The 26,713-nt window shown below is 57.2% G+C and overlaps 1 protein-coding gene across 1 annotated transcript; it reads right to left on the bottom strand.

Moving 5' to 3' along the window:
- Nucleotides 1-101: 101 nt before the first annotated feature.
- On the bottom strand, nt 102-26,686 carry GYS1 (glycogen synthase 1). The gene is given in 18 exon segments (XM_058822736.1): nt 102-326; nt 1,486-1,566; nt 2,082-2,245; nt 3,965-4,060; nt 5,014-5,140; nt 6,626-6,727; nt 6,729-6,740; nt 7,809-7,887; nt 7,997-8,056; nt 8,989-9,095; nt 10,281-10,401; nt 11,566-11,683; nt 13,220-13,364; nt 16,089-16,274; nt 17,300-17,491; nt 20,801-20,982; nt 24,171-24,288; nt 26,673-26,686. Coding segments are annotated over 17 exon segments (2,070 nt in total). The 5' UTR covers nt 26,673-26,686; the 3' UTR covers nt 102-146.
- Between the last annotated feature and the right edge of the window lie 27 nt (nt 26,687-26,713).

The following is a 26,713-nucleotide window of genomic DNA, read 5'->3' as shown; positions in this document are numbered from 1 at the left end:
AACCCCAAAAATAAACAAAACACCAAAAACGGGGAGGGGGGGGGGGGGGGGGGGGTCCAGGCACTGAAAATTTTGGGGACCCCCCCCCCGAAAAAAAAAATGAATGAAGGGAAGGGATGGGGGGGACCCCTCCCCAGATTGGGGGGTCAGTTGCGGGTGGGGGGCAGCCCGGGGGGCTCGGGGGGCGCCGGATGTTGGCGCGGTCCTTGGCCGCCTCCTCCTCCTCGTCGTAGCGCTCGTCCTCGTCGTCGCTTGTGGCGCGGGCTCGACAATCGCGACAGGGCCGGCGACGGAGGCACCGAGGCGGGGCGGGGGTAGCGGAAACCCTGGGGGAAAAATGGGGGGAAAATGGGGGGATTTGGGGGGAAAACGGAGGGGAAATGGGGAATAAATGGGGGGATTTGGGGGGAAAATGGGGAATAAATGGGGGAACAATGGGGGGGAAATGGGGAATAAATGGGGGAACAATGGGGGGAAAAGGAGCGGAAAAACGGGGGGGAGATGGGGAATAAATGGGGGAACAATGGGGGGATTTGGGGGGGATTTGGGGGGAAAATGGGGGGGAAATGGGGAATAAATGGGGGAACAATGGGGAAAAAGAGGGGAAAAAAGGGGGGAAAATGGGGGGATTTGGGGGGAAAAACGGGGGGGAAATGGGGAAAAAGAGGGGAGAAAATGGGGAATAAATGGGGGAACAATGGGGGGATTTGGGGGGGATTTGGGGGGAAAAACGGGGGGGAAATGGGGAATAAATGGGGGAATTTGGGGAGAACATGGGGAATAAATGGGGGAACAATGGGGGGAAAAGGAGCGGAAAAAAGGGGGGAAAATGGGGGGATTTGGGGGGGATTTGGGGGGGAAATGGGGAATAAATGGGGAAACAATGGGGGGATTTGGGGGGGATTGGGGGGAAAAACGGGGGGAAAAACGGGGGGAAATGGGGGAACAATGGGGGAAAAGGAGGGGAAAAAAGGGGGGGAAATGGAGAAAAAAGGGGGAGAAAAGAAAGGAAAAAAAGGGGGAAAAGGGGGAAGAATAAAGAGAAAATGGGGAAAAATGAGAGAAAAAGGAGGGGAGAAAATGGGAAAAAAAGAGGGGGGGAAAAGGGAATAAAAAGGGGGGAAGAGGGGAAAAAAGGTGGGGAAAAAGGGGGAAAATAAAGGGAAAATGGGGAATAAATGAGGGGGGAAAGGGAGGGGAAAGAATAGAAAAGGGGGAAAAGGAGGGGAAGAGGAGAAAAGGGAGAAAAAGGGGGGAAAGGAGAGGAAAAAAGGGGGGGAGAATGGGAAAAAAGGGGAGAAGAAAAGGAATTGAAGGGGGGAAAGGGGAAAAAGAGGGGAAAAAGGGGGGAAAAAGGGGAAAAAAGAGGGGAAAAAAGGGGGAAAAAAGGGGAAGGAAAGGGGAAAAAGAGGGGAAAAAGGGGGGCAAAGGGGGCGAAGGGGGGACTCGGGGTTTTGGGGTCCCCCCGGGTTTGGGGTCACTCACAGCCGCGGCCTCGGGGGGTTCGTAGGTGAAGTTCTCAGGGAAGGCTTTGGCCAGGGCCATGCGCCGGGCGAAGGTGTAATACTGGGGAGGGGGATCGGGCTCAGGAGACCACCAGGGACACCCAAAAAAACCAACAAAAAACCCCCAAGACACCCCAAAAATCCCCCCTGAAAAAAACCCCAGAGACCCCCCCATAAAACCCCACAGAGACCCCCAGAGACAGCGCCAAAAAAAAACCAAAAATCCCCCAAAAATCCCCCCAAAAAAACCCAGAGACCCCCAGAGACCCCAAAGCCCCGAGATGCCCTCAAACCCCGCTGAGATTCCATCAAACCCCCTTGAGATGCCTCCAAACCCCCAAGGAGACCCTCCAGGACCCATTGTATGACCTCCAGGACCCCATAAGTGACCTCCAAACCCCTCTGAGATTCCATCAAACCTCTCTGAGATGCCTCCAAACCCCCCTGAGATGCCCTCAAACCCCCCAAGATGCCCTCAAACCCCCAAGGAACTTCTCCAGGACCCATTTTATGACCTCCAGGACCCATTTTAGGACGTCCAGGAGCCCACAGACGATGTCCAAAGCCCCATCTCACCCTGCCCAGGTACTTCCAGTCGAGCAGGTCCGAGAGGCGCTCGGTGCGGTTGCGCTGCACGATGCGCTGCCGCCGGCTCTGCTGGCAGAAGCCGTACAGGAACGCCGTCAGCTGCGCACACGACTCCTCCGGGGCGCGGAAACGCCGGTCCACGATGTAGATACCTGAGGGGACACGGACACGGACATGGGACATGGGGACAGGGACAGCTGTCCACGATGGAGATACCTGAGGGGACACGGACACGGACATGGGACATGGGGACAGGGACAGCTGCCCACGATGGAGATACCTGAGGGGACACGGACACGGACATGGGACATGGGGACAGGGACAGCTGTCCACGATGGAGATACCTGCGGGGACAGGGACAGGGACACGGACATGGGACAGGGACATGGGGACATGATGGACACGATGGAGATACCTGGGGGGACACAGACACGGACAGGGACATGGGACATGGGGACAGGGACAGCTGTCCACGATGTAGATACCTGAGGGGACACGGACACGGACATGGGACAGGGACAGCTGCCCACGATGGAGATACCTGGGGGGACAGGGACACGGACATGGGACAGGGACATGGGACATGGGGACATGGGACAGGGACAGCTGCCCACAATGGAGATACCTGGGGGGACAGTGACAGGGACATGGGACAGGGACAGTGACAGGGACATGGGGACAGGGACACCTTCTCATGATGGAGATACATGTGGGGGACAATGTCAGGAACACCGTGAGGGACATGGGGACAGGGACAGCTCCTCACGGTGGAGAGCTGTGGGGGACACCATGAGCGACAGGGACAAGGACAGGGGGACAGGGACATGGGGACAGAGACATGGGGACAGTGTCAGGGACATGGGGACAGGGACAGCTCCCCATGATGGAGATCCCTACAGGGGACACCATCAGCAGGGACACGGGGACAGGGACAGGGACATGGGACAGGGACAGGGACATGGGACAGGGACAAGGACACGGGGACAGGGACAGGGACACGGGGACAGGGACAGGGACATGGGACAGGGACAAGGACACGGGGACAGGGACAGGGACATGGGGACAGGGACAGGGACATGGGACAGGGACAAGGACACGGGGACAGGGACAGGGACACGGGGACAGGGACAGGGACATGGGACAGGGACAAGGACACGGGGACAGGGACAGGGACGTGGGGACAGGGGCAGGCGTTGGTGACCCCACCGGGTGTTGGAGACACGGGGCCCCCCCCGGATTTTGGGCTCTCCCGGATTTTGGGCCCCCCCGGGTGTTGAGGGCCCTCCCACACGGAGGGGACATGGGGGGCACCTCTCCAGGTATTTGGTGAACCCCTGGGATTTTGGGGTCCCCCCCCGGAATTTTGGGGTCCCCCCCCGGAATTTTGGGGTCCCCTCTGGATTTTCCCCTGCATTTTGGGGTCTCCCCCACATTTTGGGGTCTCCCCAAGGTTTTTTTGTGAACCCCCCAAAATTTGGGGTCTCCGCGGGATTTGGGCCTCCCTCAGGTTTTTGGATCCCCCTCCAGATTTTGGGGTCCCCTCTGGATTTTCCCCAGGATTTTGGGGTCCCCCTCCGGATTTTCCCCAGGATTTTGGGGTCCCCCTGGATTTTGATGACCCTCCCAGGAATTTCGGGGTGTCCCCCCCCCAGATTTTGGGGTCCCCCCCCCCAGAATTTTGGGGCCCCTCCCAGATTTCCTCCGGGGATTTTGGGTTCCCCGTCAGATTTTGGATCTCCTCAGGTTTTTGGGTCAAACCCCCAGATTTTGGGATCCCCCCCCCCAGATTTTGGGGTACCCCCGGGTGTTGGTGACCCCCCCCCCATATTTCGGGGTCTCCCCCAGGGATTTTGGGGTCCCCCCGTGCTGACCGTAGGCCGAGGGGTCGGCGATGTGCTCCTCCATGAAGCAGCCGAACCCCGACAGGTTGGTGGAGACGCTGGGGATGCCCATCACCGTGCACTCCGCTGGGAAGGGGGGAAATCCAAAATTTTGGGGTTTTTGGGGGGATTTTTGGTTTTTTTTCGGGTTTTTTGGGTTTTGTTAGGGGATTTTTGGGGGGTTTTGGGGTGAATTTTGGGGATTTTTTGGGGGTTTTTTGGGTGGATTTTGGCCCGACAGGTTGGTGGAGACGCTGGGGATGCCCATGACCGTGCACTCTGCTGGGAGGGGAAAAATTCAAAATTTTGGGGTTTTGGGGGTTTTGGGGGGATTTTTGGGGTTTTTTTTTGGGGTATTTTTTGGGGTTTTTTGGGTGGATTTTGGCCCGACAGGTTGGTGGAGACGCTGGGGATTTTTTGGGGTTTTGGGGGTATTTTGGGGGGTTTTGGGGTTATTTTGGGGGATTTTGGGTTTTTTTGGGGTCCCACCAGAGCTCCTTGCACACGGCCTGGCCCTGGATGGATTTGGGGTGAATTTTTGGGGTGTTTTGGATTATTTTGGGTTTTTTGTGGTATCTTGGGGGTTTTGTGGTGGGTTTTTGGGGTATCTTGGGGTTTGGGGGTGGATTTTGGGGGATTCTGTGGTTTTTGGGGTATTTAGGGTTATTTTGGATGGATTTGTGTTTTTTTGGGGTATTTTTGGGATTTTTGGTGTATCTTGGTGTTTTGGGGTGAATTTTGGGGGTATTTTGGGTTATTTTGGGTGCATTTGGGTGGATTTTGGGGTATTTTTTAGGTTTTTGGGGGTATCTTGCGCTTTTGGTGTGAAGTTTTGGGGTACTTTGGGTTATTTTGGGTGGATTTTTGGGGTTTTTTAGGTTTTTGGTGTATCTTGGGATTTTGGGTTGGATTTTTGGGGTATTTTGGGTGATTTTGGGTTTTTTTTGTGGTGTTGGTGTACCTTGGGCTTTAGGGCTGGGTTTTTGGGGTATTTTGGGTCATTTTTTTTGTGGTTTTTGGGGCGGATTTCAGGGTTTTACCGGGGGTGTAGCCCCAGGGCTCGTAGTAGGAGGGGAAGACGCCGAGGTGGCAGCCACGGACGAACTCCTCGTAGTCCACGGGCAGCAGGGGGCTGGTGGAGGACAGGAACTCGGGGTGGAAGATGATCTTGGGGAGAGAGAGGGAGAAAAACCCAAAAATTCAGGGTTGGGACGTGAAATTCCCACTCCAGAACACCGAAATTCTGGATTGCACCATGAAATCTCCAGCCAGAACCTGAAATTTCCACTCCAGAACGCCAAAATTCTGAGTTGGAACCCGAAATTTCCACTTTAAAACATTAACATTCCCACCCAGAACCCCAAAATTCTGGTTTTGAACTCGAAATTTCCAACCCAGAACCCCAAAATCCTGAGTTGGAACTCGAAATTCCCACCCCAGAACCTCAAAACCCTGGATCGGAACCCAGAATTTCCATCCCAGAACCTAAAAATTCTCTCCCAGAACCCCAAAATCCTGGATTGGAACGTGAAATTCCCACTCCAGAACACCGAAATTCTGGATTGCAGCACGAAATTTCCAGCCAGAACCTGAAAATTCCCTTCCAGAACCCCAAAATCCTGGCTTGGAACCCGAAATTTCCACTTTAAAACATCAACATTCCCACCCAGAACCCCAAAATTCTGGATTGGAACCCGAAATTTCCACTCCAGAACCTCAAAACCCTGGGTTGGAACCCGAAATTTCCACTCCAGAACGCCAAAATTCTGAGTTGGAACCCGAAATTTCCACTTTAAAACATCAACATTCCCACCCAGAATTCCAAAATTTTGGATTTGAACTCGAAATTTCCAACCCAGAACCCCAAAATTCAGGGTTGGAACCCAAAATTTCCACCCAGAACCTGAAAATTGCCTCCCCAAAACCCCAAAATCTCCCGAATTGCCCCCAGAATCCCCTCCCAGAACACAAAACCCTGGACCCTGAAATTCCCACCCAGAACCCCAAAATCCTCCAAATTCTCCCCAAAATCCCCCAAAAACCCCAATGAAACCCCCCAAACCCCGCATCCCCGATGTCCCCAAGTGTCCCCAATGTCCCCAGAGTGTCCCCAAAGTGTCCCCAGTGCCACCGTGACGTGGTCGTTGCTGCTGAAGAGCCCCAGACCCCCCAAAACCCCAAATTAAACCCCCCAAAACCCCCCAAAACCCCACATCCCCCAATGCCACCATCCCCTAACATTGTCCCCAAAGTGTCCCCAATGTCCCCAAAGTGTCCCCAGTGTCCCCAGAGTGTCCCCAATGTCCCCAGTGCCACCTTGACGTGGTCGTTGCTGCTGTTGAAGAGCCCCAGACCCCCCAAAAACCCCCAAAACCCCAAATTAAACCCCCCAAAAACCCCAATGGACCCCCCCAAACCCCGCATCCCCGATGTCCCCAAAGTGTCCCCAGAGTGTCCCCAATGTCCCCAAGTGTCCCCAGTGCCACCTTGACGCGGTCGTTGGAGCTGTTGAAGAGCCCCAGACCCCCCAAAACCCCAATGGACCCCCCCAAACCCCACATCCCCGATGTCCCCAAAGTGTCCCCAATGTCCCCAAAGTGTCCCTGATGTCCCCAATGTCCCCAGAGTGTCCCCAAGTGTCCCCAGAGCCACCTTGACGCGGTCGTTGGAGCTGTTGAAGAGGCCGATCCTGCGGATCGTGGTCAGGATGGGGTCGGTGGCGTCGTCCAGCATGTTGTGGGTGCACACGGGGGGGGAACGACTGCCGCTGGCGTTTGGGGGCAAAAAAACAAATTTTGGGGGTCCCCACCACGGTCAGGAACCCCAAAAATGCCCGAAAATATCCCAAAAAAACCCAAAAAACCCCCCAAAAAAGCCCCCAAAAATATATTAAAAAAATCCCAAAAAAATCGCAAAAAGGTGTCCCCACCCCAAAAGGGGGTCCCCGCCCCAAAAAAGGGGGTCCCCGCCCCAAAAAAGGGGTCCCAGCCCCCCCAAAATACCCCAAAATGCCTGAAAATATCCCCAAAAAAACCCCAAAAATATAAAAAAAAAAACCAAAAAAATCCCAAAAAGGAGTCCCAACCCCAAAAGGGTGTCCCAGCCCCCGAAAACGGGGTCCCCGCCCCAAAAAAAGAATCCCAGCCCCCCAAAAAAGGGGTCCCAACCTCCCCCAAAATGCCCAAAAATATCCCAAAAAAACCCCAAAAAAACCCAAAAAACCCCAAAAATATAAAAAAAAAAACCAACAAAAAATCCCAAAAAGGAGTCCTGACCCCAAAAGGGGGTCCCAGCCCCCCAAAAGGGGGTCCCCACCCCAAAAAAGGGGTCCCAGCCCCCCCAAAATGCCCAAAAATATCCCAAAAAAAACCCAAAAAAACCCAAAAAAAACCCCAAAAAACCCCCAAAAATATAAAAAAAAAACAACAAAAAATCCCAAAAAGGAGTCCCGACCCCAAAAATGGGGTGCCAGCCCCCCAAAAAAGGGGTCCCAGGCCCCCCGAAATGCCCAAAAATATCCCAAAAAAAACCCCAAAAAAACCCCAAAAAACCCCCAAAAATATAAAAAAAAAAAACCCAAAAAATCCCCAAAAGGAGTCCCCACCCCAAAATGGGGTCCCAGCCCCCCAAAAGGGGGTCCCTGCCCCAAAAAAGGGGTCCCAGCCCCCCCAAAATGCCCAAAAATATCCCAAAAACCCCCCAAAAAAACCCAAAAAACCCCCAAAAATATAAAAAAAAACCAAAAAAAACCCAAAAAAATCCCAAAAAGGAGTCCCGACCCCAAAAACGGGGTGCCAGCCCCCCAAAATCGGGGTGCCGGCCCCCCAAGTGTCACCTGGGTGGCGAAGATCGCCCTTTTCATCATGGTGAAATCCTCCCTGTCCAGCATCTTGTTCATGTCCGGGAGGTTCCCCCTGAAACGTTTGAGGGGATTTTTGGGGAGACCCCACCCCAAAATCCTCGGGGGTCCCCAAAACCCCTGAGGGGATTTTTGGGGTTTTTTGGGGTTTTTGGGGTTCTTACACCAGCAGAGACTCGTAGAGTTTCTTCCCGAATTTCTCCTTGACGGCGTTGGCCGTGTCCCTGCGGGGGATTTGGGGTTTTTTGGGGGGTCCCCAAAAGATTTTGGGGGGTCTTTGAGGGATTTGGGGGGATTTTGGGGTTTTTGGGGGGTCCTTGAGGGATTTTGGGGGCTTTTATGGGGTTTTGGGGGAGATTTTTGGGGTTTGGGTGGGGTGTCTGTGGGGCAGAATTTGGGGTTTTTGGGGGGGTCCCCAAAAGATTTTGGGGGGGATTTTTTGGGGTTTGGGGATTTTTGGGATATTTGGGGGTTTGAGGGTGAATTTTTGGGGTATTTTTGATGGATTTAGGGAGATTTTTGGGGTCCCACCAGAGCTGCTTGCGCACGGTCTGGCCCTGGATGGGTTTTGGGGTATTTGGGATGGATTTCGGGTATTTTTGGGGGTTTTTGGGTATTTTTGGGGTCCCACCAGAGCTGCTTGCGCAAAGCCTGGCCCTGGATGGATTTGGGGTGAATTTTGGTTTTTTTTTTAGTTTTGGGTATTTGAGGATTTGGGGGGGTATTTTTGGGGTATTTTGTGTGGATTTTGGGTTTTTTGGGCATTTTTGGGGTCCCACCAGAGCTGCTTGCGCACAGCCTGGCCCTGGATGGGTTTTGGGGTGAATTTTGGATAGATTTTGGGTATTTTTGGGGTTTTTTGGGTATTTTTGGGGTCCCACCAGAGCTCCTTGCACACAGCCTGGCCCTGGATGGGTTTTTGGGATATTTTGGGTATTTTTGGGTGGATTTTGGGTGGATTTTGGGGTCCCACCAGAGCTGCTTGCACACGGCCTGGCCCTGATGGATTTGGGGTTGGTTTTTGGGGTATTTTGGGGGTTTTTGGGTTTTTTTTTGAGTTTTGGGATATTTGGGAGTTTTGGGGTGGAGTTTTGGGGTATTTTGTGTGGATTTTGGGGTATTTTTGGGGGTATTTTTGGGGTTTTTGGGGTCCCACCAGAGCTGCTTGCGCACGGCCTGGCCCTTGAGCGACTCCACGTTGAAGTTGTTGGTGCGGGCGGGCATGATGAAAAACGCCACCACCGTCACCTCGCTGCCGTTCACCTGCGGGGTCCCCAAACGTCCCCAAATGTCACCAAATGTCCCCAAATGTCACCAAAGGTCACCAAATGTCACCAACCCCAAACGTCCCCAAACGCCACCACCGTCACCTCGCTGCCGTTCACCTGCGGGGTCCCCAAAGGTCCCCAAATGTCACCTGAGGGTCCACAAATGTCCCCAAATGTCCCTAAAGGTCCCCAAAGGTCCCCAACCCCAAATGTCCCCATTTGTCCCCAAATGTCCCCAGCACTGTCCAGCTGCTGGAGGTGTCCCCAGTGTCACCGAGGGTCCCCAAATGTCACCCAGTGGGGTGTCCTAAAATCTCCCCACAATGTCCCCAAGGCCCCCAATGTCCTCAATGTCCCCAAATCTCTCTAGTGCCCCAAATGTCCCCAAATGTCCCTCCAAGCCTTGAATGTCCCCAATGTCCCCAATCGCCCCCATGACCCCAATGTCCCCAATGTCCCAAATCCCCCCAATGTCCCCCATGTCCCCTCAGTGTCCCCAATGTCCCCAATCCTTCCCATGTGCCCAGATGTCCCCAGTGTCACCCTCAGCAGGTAGTTGAGCCTGGCCAGCGCCTCCAGGAAACTGTCAGTGCCAATGTCCCCAATGTCCCCAATGTCCCCAATGCTGTCCCCAGATGCTGCTGGAGCACCTGGAGCACCTGGTGTCCATAATGTCCCCAATGTCCCCAGTACCCAAATACCCCCCAGTGTCCCCAATGCCCCCAGTGTCCCCAAATGTCACCCTCAGCAGCTGAGCCTGGCCAGCACCTCCAGGAAAATGCCGGTGACCAATGTCCCCAATGTCCCCATTGTCCCCAATGTCCCCAATCCCCCCAATGTCCCCAATCCCCCCAATGTCCCCCAATGTCCCCAATCCCCCCGATGTCCCCAGTGTCCCCAGATGTCCCCAGTGTCCCCAGATGTCCCCAGTGTCACCCTCAGCAGGTAGTTGAGCCTGGCCAGCGCCTCCAGGAAAATGTCAGTGACCAATGTCCCCAATGTCCCCAATACCCAAATACCCCCAAATGTCCCCAATGTCCCCAATCCCCCCAGTGTCCCAAATCTCCCCAATGTCCCCAATGTCCCCAATCCCCCCCAGTGTCCCCAATGTCCCCAATGTCCCCCAATGTCCCCAATCCCCCCCAGTGTCCCCAATGTCCCCAGATGTCCCCAGTGTCACCCTCAGCAGGTAGTTGAGCCTGGCCAGCGCCTCCAGGAAGATGTCGGCTCCCTTGTTGGAGAACTCGTAGCGCCCGGCGATGAAGAAGAAAAGCGTCTTGTCCAGGTCGAAATCCAGGTGTCTGCAAGGGGGAAAAACTCACCTGGGGAACGCCCAAAATGTCCCAAAACCAACCCAAAATGCCCCAAAAATTACACGAAAACATGCCCCAAAACCACCCCAAAAACATCTCAAAAATACACAAAAAAATACCCCAAAAATACCCCAGAAATACACAAAAAATACCCCCCAAATACACCCCAAAATACCCCCAAAACACCCCCAAAATACCCCAAAATACACCCAAAAAACCCCAGAACCATCCCAAAAAAACCCCAGAACCATCCCAAAAATACCCCCAAAATACCCCCCAATACCCCCCAAAATACACCAAAAATACCCCAAAATTACCCCAAAAATACACAAAAAATACCCCCAAACCATCCCAAAAGTACCCCAAAAAATACCACCCCAAAATACACCAAAAATACTCCAAAAGTACCCCAAAAGTACCCCCAAAATACCCCCAAAAATACCCCAAAACCATGCCAAAAATACACCCAAATACCCCCCAAAATACCCCCAAAATACCCCCAAATACCCCAAAACCACCCCAAAAAATGCCAGGGGCACCCCTAAAGCACCTGGGGAACCCCAAAACCGCCCCAACCCCACCAGGGACCCCCCAAAATCGCCTCAGAATCCTCCCAACCCCTCAGCACCAGGGATCCCTCGGGGATTTGGGGGTTCTGCCCGGGTTTTCCCCAGAATTTTGGGGTCCCACCCAGGATTTTGGGGTTCCCCCATAATTTTGGGGTCCCATTTGGGGTTTTTGGGGTCCCTTTTTGGCATTTTGGGGTCGGTTTTGGGGTGGCTGACCCGCAGAAGTCACCCCGAACTCCTGTTGTGATTCTGCTTCGATTTGGGGGTTTCTCCTCAGAATTTTGGGGTCCTGCTCAGGATTTTGGGGTTCCCCTGTGGTTTTGGGGTCCCTTTTTGGGGTTTTTGGGGTCCCATTTGTGGTTTTTGGGGTCCCTTTTAGGGGTTTTTGGGGTCCCTTTTCGGGGTTTTTGGGGTGGCTGACCCGCAGAAGTCACCCCGAACTCCTGTTGTGATTCTGCTTCGATTTGGGGGTTTCTCCTCAGGATTTTGGGGTCCTGCTCAGGATTTTGGGGTTCCCCTGTGGTTTTGGGGTCCCTTTTTGAGGTTTTTGGGGTCCCTTTTCGGGGTTTTTGGGGTGGCTGACCCGTAGAAGTGGCCCCTGACGAACTCCTGGACGCGGGCCTTGCTCTGCGCGTGCAGGTTCTGGAACTCGTGCATGGCCGAGAACTTGCGCACGTTCAGCCCGTTGGGGGTCACCAGGTCTGCGGGGTTCGTGGGGGTCAGGGGGGACCCCAAAATACCCCAAAATGTCCCCCCAAAATCCCCCCAAATTCCTGGATCCCCAAATTCCCCAAATTCCCCCCAAATCCCCCATAAAATCCCCAAATTGCCCCCCAAAATCCCACCCGGGAACCCCATAAGGACTTTCGGGGGTGAGGGGATTTTGGGGGAGGGTCTTCAGGGGTTGGGAAAGGTCAGGGGGGACCCCAAAATCACCCCAAAAATCCCCCCAAAATTCCCCCAAAGTCACGGATCCTCCAAATCCCCAAATTTCCCCTAAAATTCCTGAATTTCACCCAAAATCCCACCCAGGAACCCCACAAGGAGTTTTTGGGGTGACGGGATTTTGGGGGGGTCTTCAGGGGTTGGGAAGGGTCAGGGGGGACCCCAAAATCCCCCCAAAACTCCCCCCAAAAATCCCAAATCCCCCAAATCCCCAAATTCCCCCCAAATCCCCCATAAAATCCCCAAATTTCCCCCAAAATCCCACCCAGGGAACCCCATAAGGACTTTTAGGGGTGAGGGGATTTTTGGGGGGGGCTCTTTAGGGGTCCATCAGAATTTTGGGGTCCCCCTGATCCCTCCCCAGCACCTGGTGACCCCCAAAATCCTCGGGAAGACCCCAAAAGTGACCCCCAAAATCCCTGGGGTCATTTGGGGGTCCCTGCCTGGGTCTGGGGGGGAACTTTGGGGGGATTTTGGGGGGTTTGGGTAATTTTGGGGCGCTCAGGGGGATTTTGGGGTGCCCCAGGTGAGTTTGGGGTCACACCTGAGCAGGTGCTTGGACGTGGCAGCGCCAGGGGTGGGATTTGGGGGATTTTGAGGTGATTTTTGGCAGTTTTGGGGTGCTCAGGTGAGTTTGGGGTCCCACCTGGCTTTCTCTTGAGCAGGTGCTCGGCCATGGCAGCAGTGCCAGAGCCGGGATTTGGGGGCACTTTTGGGGATTTTGGGGCAGTTTTGGGGTGCTCGGGGGGATTTGGGGGTTCCCCAGGTGTGTTTGGGGATTTTGGGGTGCTCAGGTGTGTTTGGGGTCTCACCTGGCTTTCTCTTGAGCAGCTGCTCGGCCTCGGGGGGGGGTGACAGGGTGGGATTTGGGGGCAGTTTTGGGGATTTTGGGGATTTGGGGGGTTTTGGGGCAGTTTTGGGGTGATTTTGAGGGGATTTTGGGGGATTTTGGGGCAGTTTTGGGGTTCCCCAGGTGGGTCTCACCTGGCTTTCTCTTGAGCAGGTGCTCGGCCTCGGGGGGGGGGTGACAGGATGGGATTTGGGGGCAGTTTTGGGGATTTTGGGGTGTCCCAGGTGCTCAGGGGGATTTTGGGGTGCTCAGGTGAGTTTGGGGTCTCACCTGGCTTTCTCTTGAGCAGGTGCTTGGCCATGGCAGCAGTGCCAGAGCCGGGATTTGGGGGCACTTTTGGGGATTTTGGGGATTTGGGGGGTTTTGGGGCAGTTTTGGGGTGGTTTTGAGGGGATTTTGGGGGATTTGGGGGCAGTTTTGGGGTTCCCCGGGTGGGTCTCACCTGGCTTTCTCTTGAGCAGGTGCTCGGCCTCGGCGGCCGTCACGTGCGACACCGTGGTCAGCACGTGGGCGCAGTGCGCGGCCGCGCGCTCCAGGCAGTAGCGGTGATAGATCTGGCGCTCGCCCGCCTCCTTGTCCACGTCAAACTGGGGATGGGGACACACCTGGGGTCACCTGGGCACACCTGGGCACACCTGGGGTCACCTGGGCACACCTGAGAACCTCCCAGACCCTCCCTGGCCTCCTTGCCCACGTCAAACTGGGGATGGGGACACACCTGGGGTCACCTGGACACACCTGGACACACCTGGGGTCACCTGGGCACACCTGAGAACTTCCCTGGCACACCTGAGAACCTCCCAGACCCTCCCTGATACATCTGAGCTCTGACCTGTGACTCCCCAGGCTCCTTGTCCATGTCAAACTGGGGATACCGACACACCTGGGCACACCTGAGAACCTCCCTGGTACACCTGGGCACACCTGAGCTCACCTGAGAACCCCCCAACCCTGATCTGGCGCTCCCCGGCCTCCTTGTCCACGTCAAACTGGGGATGGGACACACCTGAGCACACCTGGGGTCACCTGGGCACACCTGAGAACCTCCCTGGTGCACCTGGAACCTCCCCAGACCCTGCTTGGTACACCTGAGCACACCTGGGCACACCTGGGGGCATCTGGGCACACCTGAGAACCTCCCTGGCACACCTGAGCTCTGATCTGCTGCTCCCCGGCCTCCTTGTCCACGTCAAACTGGGGACACTGACACACCTGGGCACACCTGGGGTCACCTGGGCACACCTGGGCACATCCAAAACCCCACAGAGAGCCCTGACCCCCAGGTGCGTCCCCAGGTGCGTCCCCAGGTGCGTCCCCAGGTGCGTCCCCAGGTGTGACCCCCAGGTGCGTCCCCAGGTGCGTCCCCAGGTGTGACCCCCAGGTGCGTCCCCAGGTGCGTCCCCAGGTGTGACCCCCAGGTGCGTCCCCAGGTGCGTCCCCAGGTGTGACCCCCAGGTGCGTCCCCAGGTGCGTCCCCAGGTGCGTCCCCAGGTGTGACCCCAGGTGTGACCCCCAGGTGCGTCCCCAGGTGCGTCCCCAGGTGCGTCCCCAGGTGTGACCCCAGGTGTGACCCCAGGTGTGACCCCCAGGTGCGTCCCCAGGTGCGTCCCCAGGTGCGTCCCCAGGTGTGACCCCAGGTGTGACCCCCAGGTGCGTCCCCAGGTGTGTCCCCAGGTGCGTCCCCAGGTGCGTCCCCAGGTGTGTCCCCAGGTGTGTCCCCAGGTGCGTCCCCAGGTGTGTCCCCAGGTGTGTCCCCAGGTGCGTCCCCAGGTGTGTCCCCAGGTGCGACACACGCCATGGCTGCTGTAGAAATCCCAGTTCCTGGTGAGCAGGTACTGAGCCAGGTGTGTCCCCAGGTGTGTCCCCAGGTGTGTCCCCATGTTCCCAGGTGTGTCCTTGATGTCACCACAAATGTCCAGGTGTCCCCAGGTGTGGTCCTGATGTCCCCAGGTGTGTCCCAATGTCCTCGGGTGTGTCCTTGATGTCGCCACGAATGTCCCCAGGTGTGTCCCCAGGTGTGTCCCCATGATCCCAGGTATGTCCAGGTGTGTCCCCGTGTCTCCAGGTACGTCCCGGATGCCCCCAGGTGTGTCCTTGATGTCGTCATGAACGTCCCCAGGAATGTCCCCAGGTGTGTCCTCAGGTGTGTCCCCTGTCCCCAGGTGCGTCCCCATGTTCCCAGGAGTGTCCTCAGGTGTGTCCCCATGTCCTTAATGTCACCACGAATGTCCAGGTGTGCCCCTGTGACCCCAGGTGTGTCCCCATGTCCCCAGGTATGTCCTTAAAGTCACCACGGATCTCCAGGTGTGTCCCCCAGGTGTGTCCCAACATCCCCAGGTGTGTCCCTGATGTCCCCAAGAATGTTCTTCAGGTTTATCCCAGGTGTGTGCCCAGGTGTGTCCCACCCCATTCCCACGTGTCCCCAGGTGTGTCCCCAGGTGTGTCCCCAGGTGTGTCCCCAGGTGTGTCCCCAGGTGTGTCCCCATGTCCCCAGGTGAATTCAGGTGTGTTCAGGTTTATCCCAGGTGTATCTTATCCCATTCCCAGGTGTTTCTAGGTGTCTGTCCCCAGGTGCGTCCCCAGGCGTGTTCCACCCCCAGGTGTGTCCCCAGGTGTGTCCCCAGGTGTGTCCCCAGGTGTGTCCCACCCCCCAGGTGTGTCCCCAGGTGTGTCCCCAGGTGTGTCCCCATGTCCCCAGGTGTGTCCCCAGGTGTGCCCAGGTGTGTCCCCATGTCCCCAGGTGTGTCCCACCCCCCAGGTGTGTCCCCAGGTGTGTCCCCAGGTGTGTCCCCATGTCCCCAGGTGTGTCCCCAGGTGTGCCCAGGTGTGTCGGTGTCACTCACGCTGTGCAGGTTGTTGTAGAAGTCCACGCTGCCGGCGCACAGGTACCGCCCCAGCAGCGTCGCGTGCGTGGTGAAGATCGTGTGCCCGTGTGCCCAGGTGTGTCCCCATGTCCCCAGGTGTGTCCCCAGGTGTGTCCCCATGTCCCCAGGTGTGTCCCCATGTCCCCAGGTGTGTCCCCAGGTGTGTCCCCAGGTGTGTCCCCAGGTGTGTCCCCATGTCCCCAGGTGTGTCCCCAGGTGTGCCCAGGTGTGTCGGTGTCACTCACGCTGTGCAGGTTGTTGTAGAAGTCCACGCTGCCGGCGCACAGGTACCGCCCCAGCAGCGTCGCGTGCGTGGTGAAGATCGTGTGCCCGTGTGCCCAGGTGTGTCCCCATGTCCCCAGGTGTGTCCCCAGGTGTGTCCCCATGTCCCCAGGTGTGTCCCCAGGTGTGTCCCCAGGTGTGCCCAGGTGTGTCGGTGTCACTCACGCTGTGCAGGTTGTTGTAGAAGTCCACGCTGCCGGCGCACAGGTACCGCCCCAGCAGCGTCGCGTGCGTGGTGAAGATCGTGGCCACCGGCAGGCGCCGCGCGCGGCTCAGCACCAGCCCCAGCCCCGCCAGCCACTCGTGGAAGTGGCCCACGATGAACGGGCGCTCCTCGCTCTGCGCCGCAAACTGCCCAAAAACGGCACCAAAGGCCGCCAGGTGGCACCGGGTGGCTCCGGGTATCACCGGGCGGCGCCAAACGTCGCCAGGTGGCAGCGGGAGCCGCCAGGTGTCGCCAGGTAACGCTGCAGTGCCACCCGAGCCCGGCAGAGGGCGCTCAAGGTGCCACCGCCTCAATCCTCCCCAAAGGCTCCTCAGGGACACCCCAAAACCACCTCAAACCACCCCAAAACCACCTCAAACCACCCCAAAACCACCTCAGACCCCCTGAGGAATTTCAAAAACACCTGAGGAACCCCAAAACCCCCTCAGGAACCCCAAAACCAACTTCTTTGAGGAAGCAGGCAACAAGGAAGTCAAAGACGATGGAGTCTTTGCATCACGGTCACCGGGGCACCTCAAACCTCCCAAAACCACCTCAAACCACCCCAAAACCACCTCAAACCACCCCAAAACCACCTCAAACCCCCTGAGGAACTTCAAAAACACCTGAGGAACCCCAAAACCTCCTCAGGAACCCCAAAACCCCCTCAGGAACCCCAAAACCAACTTCTTTGAGGAAGCAGGCAACAAGGAAGTCAAAGACGACGGAGTCTTTGCATCACGGTCACCGGGGCACCTCAAACCTCCCCAAAACCACCTCAAACCTCCTTAGGGACACCTTAAACTTACTTGGGGACCCCAAAACCTCCTGAGGAACTCCAAACCCCCTGGTGGACCCCCAAACCGACCTCTCCGAGGAACCAGGCGACGAGGAAGCCGAAGAGGACAGAGTCTGTGTCATGGTCATTGGGGCACCCCAAAACCACCTCAAACCTCCCCAAAACCACCTGAAAGCCCCTGAGGAACCCCAAAACCCTTGATGGAACCCCCAAACCGACCTCTCCGAGGAACCAGGCGACGAGGAAGCCGAAGAGGACGGCGTCGTTGGCCTCGCGGTCGTACCAGGGCACCCCAAACCACCTCAAACCTCCCCAAAAGCACCTCAAAGCCCCTGAAGAACCCCAAAACCCTTGATGGAACCCCATTCCCACCTCTCCGAGGAACCAGGCGACGAGGAAGCCGAAGAGGACGGCGTCGTTGGCCTCGCGGTCGTACCAGGGCACGCCGATGGCGCAGCTCTCCCACAGCTCCCCCTTCCAGCGCTCCAGGCTCCAGGCCGTGGCGCCCACGTCGAGCAGCACCACGGCCGGGCTGCCCTCGATCAGCCAGCGCCCAAAGTGCACCTGAACCCCGAAATTTGGGGGGGTCCCCAAATGGTCAGGACCCCAAAATGTCCCTTTGGGGTCAACTTTTGATGGGTTGTGGCCCAAAATGGGGAAATCTCAAATCCCTGGGTCATCCCAAAGTTCCTTTACAGGGTGATTTCCATCGGGGAATGCCCAAAATGCACCTGAACCCCAAAATTTTGGGGGGTCCCCAAATGGTCAGGACCCCAAAATGTCCATTTGGGGTCAAACTTGTTGAGTTTTGGCCCAAAATGGGGAAATCTCAAATCAAAGTTCACCCTAAATCCCATCTTTGGGGTGCTCTAGATCAGCCAGCGCCCAAAGTGCACCTGAACCCCAAAATTTTTGGGGGGGTCCCCAAATGGTCAGGACCCCAAAATGTCCCTCTGGGGTCACTTTTGATGAGTTTTGGCTCAAATCACAAAAATCCCAAATCCCAGGGTCACCCCAAAGCTCCTATATGGGGTCAATCCCATCAATGAATGCCCAAAATGCACCTGAACCCCAAAATGTCCCTTTGGGGTCACTTTTGTTGGGTTTTGGCTCAAAAAAGGAAAAATCCCAAATCCCAGGGTCATCCCAGATCCTGTCTTTGGGGTGACTTGGATCAAGTAATGCCCAAAATGCACCTGAACCCCAAAATTTGGGGGGGTCCCCAAATGGTCAGGACCCCAAAATGTCCCTTTGGGGTCAACTTTTGATGGGTTGTGGCCCAAAATGGGGAAATCTCAAATCAAAGTTCACCCTAAATCCCATCTTTGGGGTGCTCTAGATCAGCCAGCGCCCAAAGTGCACCTGAACCCCAAAATTTTTGGGGGGGTCCCCAAATGGTCAGGACCCCAAAATGTCCCTTTGGGGTCACTTTTGTTCGTTTGTGCCCCAAATCACAAAAATCCTAAATCCCAGGGACACCCCAAAGATCGTTTATGGGGTGATTTCCATCAGGGAATGCCCAAAATGCACCTGAACCCCAAAATTTTGGGGGGGTCCCAAAATTGTCAGAACCCCAAAATGTCCCTTTGGGGTCACTTTTGTTGGGTTTTGGCCCAAAATGGGAAAATCCTAAATCAGAGTTCACCCTAAATCTTCTCTTTGGGGTGATTTCCATCAGCCAGCGCCCAAAATGCACCTGAACCCCAAAAATGGAATAAATGACCCCAAACTTTGAATAAATGACCCCAAAATGCCCTAAATGACCCCAAAATGGCATAATTGGCCCCAAAAATGGGATAAATTACCCTAAAACTGCCATAAATGAGCCCCAAAATGCCCTAAATGACCCCAAAAATTGAAAAAAGGACCCCAGAAATTGAATAAATGATCCTAAAAATGGAATAAATGACCCCAAAAATGGGATAAAGGACCCCACAAATTGGAATAAATAATCCTAAAAACTGGGATAAATGATCCCAAAAATTAAATAAATGACCCCAAAATTTGAATAAATGAGCCCAAAAATTTGATGAATTACCCCCAAAATTGAATAAATTACCCTAAAAATTGAATAAGTTACTCTAAAATTTGGGATAAATCACCCCAAAAATGGGATAAAGAGCTCAAAAATTGAATAATTGACCACATAAATTGAATTAATGACCCCAAAATGGGATTTTTGACCACAAAAGTTGGTTCATTGACCCCAAAAATGAAATTACGACCCCAAAAACGGGATAAATGACCCCAAATTGGGATTTTTGACCCCAAAATTTGAATTTTGGGCCCAAAATTGGAAATTTTGACCCCAAAACGTGTCCGGAGCCCCCCTGGCGGGGCCCCTCCCCCACCTCGGGCCCCTCCCCCCCCATTCTGACCTTTGCCGAGGGGGGGGAGGGCTAAAAATAAACCCCCACGTGACCCGGGGGGGGGGGGGGGAGGGGCGGTTTGGGGTGTCCCCAACCCCCCCTGGGGACACCAGGATGTCCCCGAATGGCCCCGGAGCCCAAAATGCCCAAAAATCCCAAAAAATTCCCCCCAAAAATCCCATAAGATTACCCCCAAAATCCCCCCAAATTTCCCCAAAAATCCCCCAAAAATTCTCCCAAAACTCTCCCCCAAAATCCCACAAAATTCCCCCCAAAATTGCCCAAAATTCCCCCCAAAATTCCACAAAAATTCCCCCCAAATTCCTTAAAATTCCCCCCAAAATCCCCCCCAAAATCCCCCCAAAATTTGGGGGCTCCACTGGGGGGTCCCGGGGTGTCCCCACCCCCCAAATCTGGGGGTGCCCCCCAAGCCTTGGGACCCCCGAGCCCATAAATTCATCCCTGACCCCATAACCCATCCCTGACCCCAATAATCAATTCCCTGACCCCAATAATCAATTCCCCGACCCCATAACCCATCCCTGACCCCATAGGTGCCCCCCAGGTGTGCCCAGGTGTGCCCAGGCGTGCCAGCCGTGCCCACCTTGCAGCCCTGGGCGTTCATGGCATTGTGGGCACCCTCCAACCCTTGAGACCACTGACCCCATAACCCATTCCCTGACCCCAGAACCCATTCCCTGACCCCATAACTCCCCCATAGGTGCCCCCCAGGTGCCCCCCAGGTGCCCCCAGGTGTGCCAGCTGTGCCCACCTTGCAGCCCTGAGCATTCATGGCCACCAGGATGCCCCACAACCCTCGATCCCATAACCCCATAACCCATTCCCTGACCCCATAAACTCCCTCTGTGACCCCATAACTCCCCCATAAACCCCCATAACTGCCCCCCAGGTGTGCCCAGGTGTGCCCAGGTGTGCCCAGGCGTGCCAGCCGTGCCCACCTTGCAGCCCTGGGCGTTCATGGCGGCCAGGGTGCGGCGCAGGGCGGGCTGGGGCGGCTCCATCGCCTGACCCCATAACCCATCCCTGACCCCATAACTCCCTCTGTGACCCCATAACTCCCCCATAAACCCCCGTAACTGCCCCCCAGGTGTGCCCAGGTGTGCCCAGGCGTGCCAGCCGTGCCCACCTTGCAGCCCTGGGCGTTCATGGCGGCCAGGGTGCGGCGCAGGGCGGGCTGGGGCGGCTCCATCGCCTGACCCCATAACCCATCCCTGACCCCATAACTCCCTCTGTGACCCCATAACTCCCCCATAAACCCCCATAACTGCCCCCCAGGTGTGCCCAGGTGTGCCCAGGCGTGCCAGCCGTGCCCACCTTGCAGCCCTGGGCGTTCATGGCGGCCAGGGTGCGGCGCAGGGCGGGCTGGGGCGGCTCCATTCCCTCACCCCATAACCCACCCCTGACCCCATAACTCCCCCATAACTCCCCTATAACTCCCCCCCAGGTGTGCCCAGGTGTGCCCAGGCGTGCCAGCCGTGCCCACCTTGCAGCCCTGGGCGTTCATGGCGGCCAGGGTGCGGCGCAGGGCGGGCTGGGGCGGCTCCAGCAGCTCCACCTGCGTGCGCACGGCGCTCTCCACGTAGGGCCCCACCAGCACGTAGCTCTCGCCCCACTCGTCGGCCGTCACCCGCGCCTTGGTCTGCAGCACCGTGTAGATCCCACCAACTTTTGGGGTGGGGGGATAGCGGGGTCAGGGGGACCCCAAATATTCCCGAATTTACCCCAAAATCCACCCCAAACCCATCCCAAATTCCTGAGATCAACCTGAGCAATCCTGCTCATGTGGGACACCCCAAACCCCAAAAGTAACCCCATGGGTCACTCACAGGGCAGCACCGTGTAGATCCCCCCCGCTTTTGGGGGGACAATGGGGTCAGGGGGACCCCAAATTTATCCTAAATAATCCCAAAATCAACCCCATATTTATCCCAAGTCCATCAGAAACACCTGAGACCGACCTGGATGCGCGGGACACCCCAAATCCCAGTGCTGACACACCTGGGATGCCCTAAAACTCCACACGCACCCCACGGGTCACTCACAGGGCAGCACCGTGCAGATCCCTCCCACTTTTGGGGTGGGGGGATAATGGGGTCAGGGACACCCCAAATATTCCCAAATTTACCCCAAAATCCACCCTAAATTCCTGGGAGCAACCTGGGTACCTGGGACACCCCAAATCCCAATCCTGACCCCATGAAAGGACCCCATGGGCAGCACCGTGTAGATACCCCCCAACTTTTGGGGGGAAATAATGGGGTCAGGGGGACCCCAAATTTATCCTAAATAGCCCCAAAATCCATCCCAAACACCTGACATCAACCTGGGTACCTGGGACACCCCAAATCCCAAATCCCAAATCCCAATCCTCATCCCATGGGTCACTCATAGGGCAGCACTGTGTAGATCCCCCCCACTTCTGGGGGGAATAATGGGGTCAGGGGGACCCCAAATTCACCCTAAATAACCCCAAAATCCACCCCAAATAGACGAGCCCACCCCAAATACCTGAGACACCCCAAATCCCAATGCTGACCTCATGGAGGAACCCCATGGATCGTTCATAGGGCAGCACCGTGTAGATCTCCCCCACTTTTGGGGGCATAATGGGGTCAGGGGGACCCCAAATTTATCCTAAATAGCCCCAAAATTCGCCCCAAATCCATCCCAAATACCTGAGACCAACCTGGATACCTGGGACACCCCAAATCCCAAATCCCATGGGTCACTCATAGGGCAGCACCGTGTAGATCCTCCGCACTTTTGGGGGGAATAATGGGGTCAGGGGGACCCCAAATTTATCCTAAATAGCCCCAAAATTCACCCCCAAATTCCTGGGAACCACCTGAGCTGTCCTGGGTACCTGGGACACCCCAAATCCCAATGGTGACCCCATGGAGGAACCCTATGGGTAGCACCGTGTAGATACCCCCCACTTTTGGGGGAAATAATGGGGTCAGGGACACCCCAAATATTCCCAAATTTACCCCAAAGTCCACCCCAAATCCACCCCAAATTCCTGGGACACCCCAAATCCCAAAGCTGACCCCATGGAGGAACCCCATGGGTCACTCACAGGGCAGCACTGTGTAGATCCCCCCCACTTTTGGGGGGACAATGGGGTCAGGGGGACCCCAAATTTATCCTAAATAGCCCCAAAATTCACCCCCAAATTCCTGGGAAACACCTGAGATCGGCCTGGGTACCTGGGACACCCCAAATCCCAAATCCCAAACCCCAAATCCCATGGGTCACTCACAGGGCAGCAGTGTGTAAATACTCCCCCACTTTTGGGGGGACAATGGGGTCAGGGGGACCCCAAATTTACCAAAAACTCACCCCAAATCCACCCCCAAATACCTGGGAACCACCTGAGCCCGATGGGGCACCCCAAAACATCTCCAGGACATCAGGGACCCCCAAAACCCCCCCTGGGACCCCTCAAATCCTCCCTGGGATCCTCTAAATCCTCCCTTGGACCCCCCAAATCCCCTCCGGGACCCCCCAAAATCTCCCTGGGATCCCCCAACCCACCTGGGACACCCCAAATCCCTCAGAGAAACAACTGGGACCCCCCAAAATCCCTTCTGGGACCCCCCAAACCCCTTTTGGAACCCCTCAAATTGTCCTTGGGATCCCCCAAATCCCCTCTGGGACCCCCCAAAACCCCTCTGGGACCCCCAAAATCCCCTCCAGAACCCCCCAAAATCTCTCTGGGACCCCCTAAATCCCCTCCAGGACCCCCCAAAACCTCTCCAGAACCCCCAAAATCTCCCTGGGACCCCCCAGATCTCCTCCAGGACCCCTTAAAATCCCCCCAAAACCCCTCTGGGACCCCCAAATATCCCCCGGGACCCCCCAAAATCTCCCTGGGACCCCCCAAATCCCCTTCAGGACCCCCCAAAACCCCTCTGGGACCCCCAAATCCCATCTGGGACCCCCCAAAATCCCATCCCGCGGTGCATTGTGGGACACAGGGATGCTCCGACCCCTCCCATGATGCCCCGCGGCCTCGGGAGTTTCCCACAATGCACCGCGGCTCCCGTTAACCCTTGATGGACCGCGAGCCTCCAAAAATTCCCCAAAATTCCCAATTGGGGGAGGGGTTTGGGGGGTCCCAGGGGATATTTGGGGAAAATTAGGGGATTCTGGATGGGATTCTGGGGGTCCTGGGAGGATTTTGGGGTTCCAGGGGGGATTTGGGGGGTCCTGGGGGGTCCTGAGGTGGTTAGGGAGGGATTTTGGGGGATCTGGGGGGTCCTGGAGGGATTTGGGGGGCTCCTCGGGGGTCCTAGGGGGGATTTTGGGGGTCCTGGAGGGATTTGGGGGATTCTGGAGGGGGGGGCTCAGAGGAAATCTGGGGTCCCAGGAAAAATCGGGTGGGGGGGGGGGGGGGTCCCAGGGGGATTTGGGGAATCCAGGGGGGATTTTGGGGGGTCCTGGGGGGTCCCAAGGGGGATCTGGGGGGTTCTGGGGGGGCACAAGAGGGATTTTGGGGGTCCCAGCAGGGATTTGGGGGTTCAGGAGGGGTTTGGGAGGGGGGGGGGGGGTCACAGGGGGGAGATTTGGGGGTTCCAGGGGGGATTTGGGGGGTCCAGGGGGGATTTGGGGGTTCAGGAGGGGTTTGGGAAGGGGGGGGTCACAGGGGGGAGATTTTGGGTTCCAGGGGGGATTTGGGGGGTCCAGGGGGGATTTGGGGGCATCCTGGGGGCTCCTGGGGTGTCCAGGGTGGCTCAGGAGGGGTTTGGGGGGGATTTGTTGGCTCCTAGGGGGTCTCAGGAGAGAACCGGGGGTCTCAGCGGCTTTCCAGGGTGTTTTTGGCGCCGTTCCCTAATTTGGGGCGGGGGTCTCACCTTTGTTGGCCACCTCCCAGGCCACCTCGAAGAGCACGACGTTCTCGGGGGCGCCGGGACCCCCCCAGTCCTCCAGGCCCGGCAGGGAACTGACGGACACCGAGCGGGCCAGCGGCATCTGGGGAGCCCCGAGTGGGGAGGGGGCGTCAGGGGGGACCCCCGAAATGTCAGGGGAGAGCTCGGCCCCAAACGGGAAAGGGCCGACCCCAAAAATGGGGGAAAATCCCAAAAAATGGGGGGAAAACCCCAAAAAATGAGGGAAAAACCCCAAAAATGGGGGGATACCGAAATTGGGGAGGGGGCGTCAGGGAGGGACCCCCAAAATGTCCGGGGAGAGCCCAGCCCCAAACAGGAAAGGGCCGACCCCAAAAATGGAGAGGAAACCTCAAAAAATGGGGGAAAATCCCAAAAATGGGGGGAAAACCCCAAAAATGAGGGAAAAACCCCAAAAATGGGGGCGATACCGAAACTGGGGAGGGGGCGACAGGGAGGGACCCCCGCAACGGCAGGGGAGACCCCGGCCCCAAACGGGAAAGGGCCGACCCCAAAAATGGGGGGCAAACCTCAAAAAATGGGGGGAAAATCTCAAAAAATGGGGGGACAATCTCAAAAATGGGGGGAAAACCCCAAATTGGGGAGGGGGCGTCAAAATGGGGGCACGGGACCCCCAAAAATGGGGGGTAAATGAGGAATGGGACCCCCAAAATATCAGGGGAGACCCCGGCCTGAAACGGGAAAGGCGCGACCCCAAAAATGGGGGGAAATCCCAAAAAATGGGGGGATACCAAAATTGGGGAGGGGGCGTCAGGGAGGGACCCCCGGAACGGCAGGGGAGACCCCGGCCCCAAACGGGAAAGGTGGGACCACAAAAATGGGGGGAAATCCCAAAAAATGGGGGGGAACCCCAAAAGTGGAGGGGAATCCCAAATTTGGGGGGTCTGGGGTCACTGAGGGGTCACGGGACCCCCAAAATGGGGGGGGGGGGATTATTTGAGGAGGGGTCTTCAGAACTTTGGGTGACCCCAAAACAGGGGTAGGAGTGGGATGGGAGGGAAAAGGGGGGGGGGGGTCCTTACAATGAAGACCCCCCATAACCCCCCCACCTGGGGACCCCCCCCCCCAAAACCCCATAACCCCCCCAGGACCCCTCCCATGACCCCATAACCCCCCCAAGACCCCTCCCCAATACGTCATAACCCCCCCAAGGACCACCCCCTCACCCATGGGACCCCCTCCATGTATGGGACCCCCCTCCCCAGGCCCCCCCCCCACCCATGGGACCCCCCCCCAGCACCCCATAACGCACCCATGGGACCCCCCCCTCACCCATAGGGCCCCCCCCAAGACCCCCCACCATGACCACAGGACCCACCTCAAAACTCCCCCCCACCCATGGGACCCCTCCTCATTTAAGGGACCCTTCCCCATGACCCCATAACCTCCTCAGGACCCCCCAAAGGACCCCATAACTGCCCAGGACCCCCTCCCATAACCCCATAGCCCCCCCCAGGACCCTCCCCCACGACCCCTCCTCAACTATGGGACCCCTCCCCAGTACCCCATAACCCCCTCAGGATCCCTTCTCACCCACGGGACCCCCTAAAACACCTCAACTCCCCCCAGGACTTCCCCCCGCTCTCATGGGACCCCTCCTCACCCATGGGACCCCCCCTCATGCATGGGACCCTGCTACGACCCCTCCCGAGACCACCCCCCACCTACAGAACCCATTCCAGGCCCGCCCCAGGACCCCCCCAGGACCCCATAAGCCCCCCTAGGACCCCCCCCAATACCCCAAAACCTTCTCAGGACGACCCCCCTCACCCATGGGACCCCCTCGCAGGACCCCATAAACTCCCCCAAACACCCCCCACGACCCCAGAGCACCCTCAGGACCCCTCCTCACTCTCACGGGGACCCCCCCCCTCAGGACTCCATAACTCCCCCAAGACCCCCCCCTCACCCATGGACCCCATAACTCCTCAGGACCCCCCCTCAAGTCCCCATAACCCCCTCAGGTTTTCCCACCCCACTCTCATGGGACCCCCCCAAGACCCCATAACCCCACCGGACACCCCCCCCTCACCCATGGGACCCCAAGGGCCCCATAACCCCCTCACGACCCCCACCCCTCACCTATGGGACCCCCTCCAGGACCCCCCCAGGACCATCTGCCCTCACGGGACCCCCCCCAAAATCCCCCTCAGCCCCTCCCAACCTCACCCCCCCCACACCCAAACCCCGCTTTAGGACCCCCCCCCTCACCCAAACCTCCCCCTCACCTTCAGCGCCCCTTCCCCACCTCACGGGACCCCCCCAGAGGAGCCCCCTCACGGCTCCAAACTTCTCCAGCACCACGAGGACCCCCCCGGGGACCCCCCAAACCCCCACGGGACCCCCCCCCACATGGAGACCCCTCCCTACGGGGGAGTCCCGGGGGCGTCTCTCGGTCCTGGGGGGGTCTTTTGGGGGGGGTCCCTTTGCCCGCCCCCCTCCCCTCACCTCCCCGCGCTCCCGCAGCTGATCGCGGACTGACCCCTCCC

The sequence above is a fragment of the Ammospiza caudacuta genome, chromosome 34 (assembly GCF_027887145.1).
Source record: "Ammospiza caudacuta isolate bAmmCau1 chromosome 34, bAmmCau1.pri, whole genome shotgun sequence".
Taxonomy (NCBI): Eukaryota; Metazoa; Chordata; class Aves; order Passeriformes; family Passerellidae; genus Ammospiza; species Ammospiza caudacuta.
Note: the sequence above shows the minus strand (reverse complement) of the source record. Positions and strands in the feature narration are given on the sequence as shown.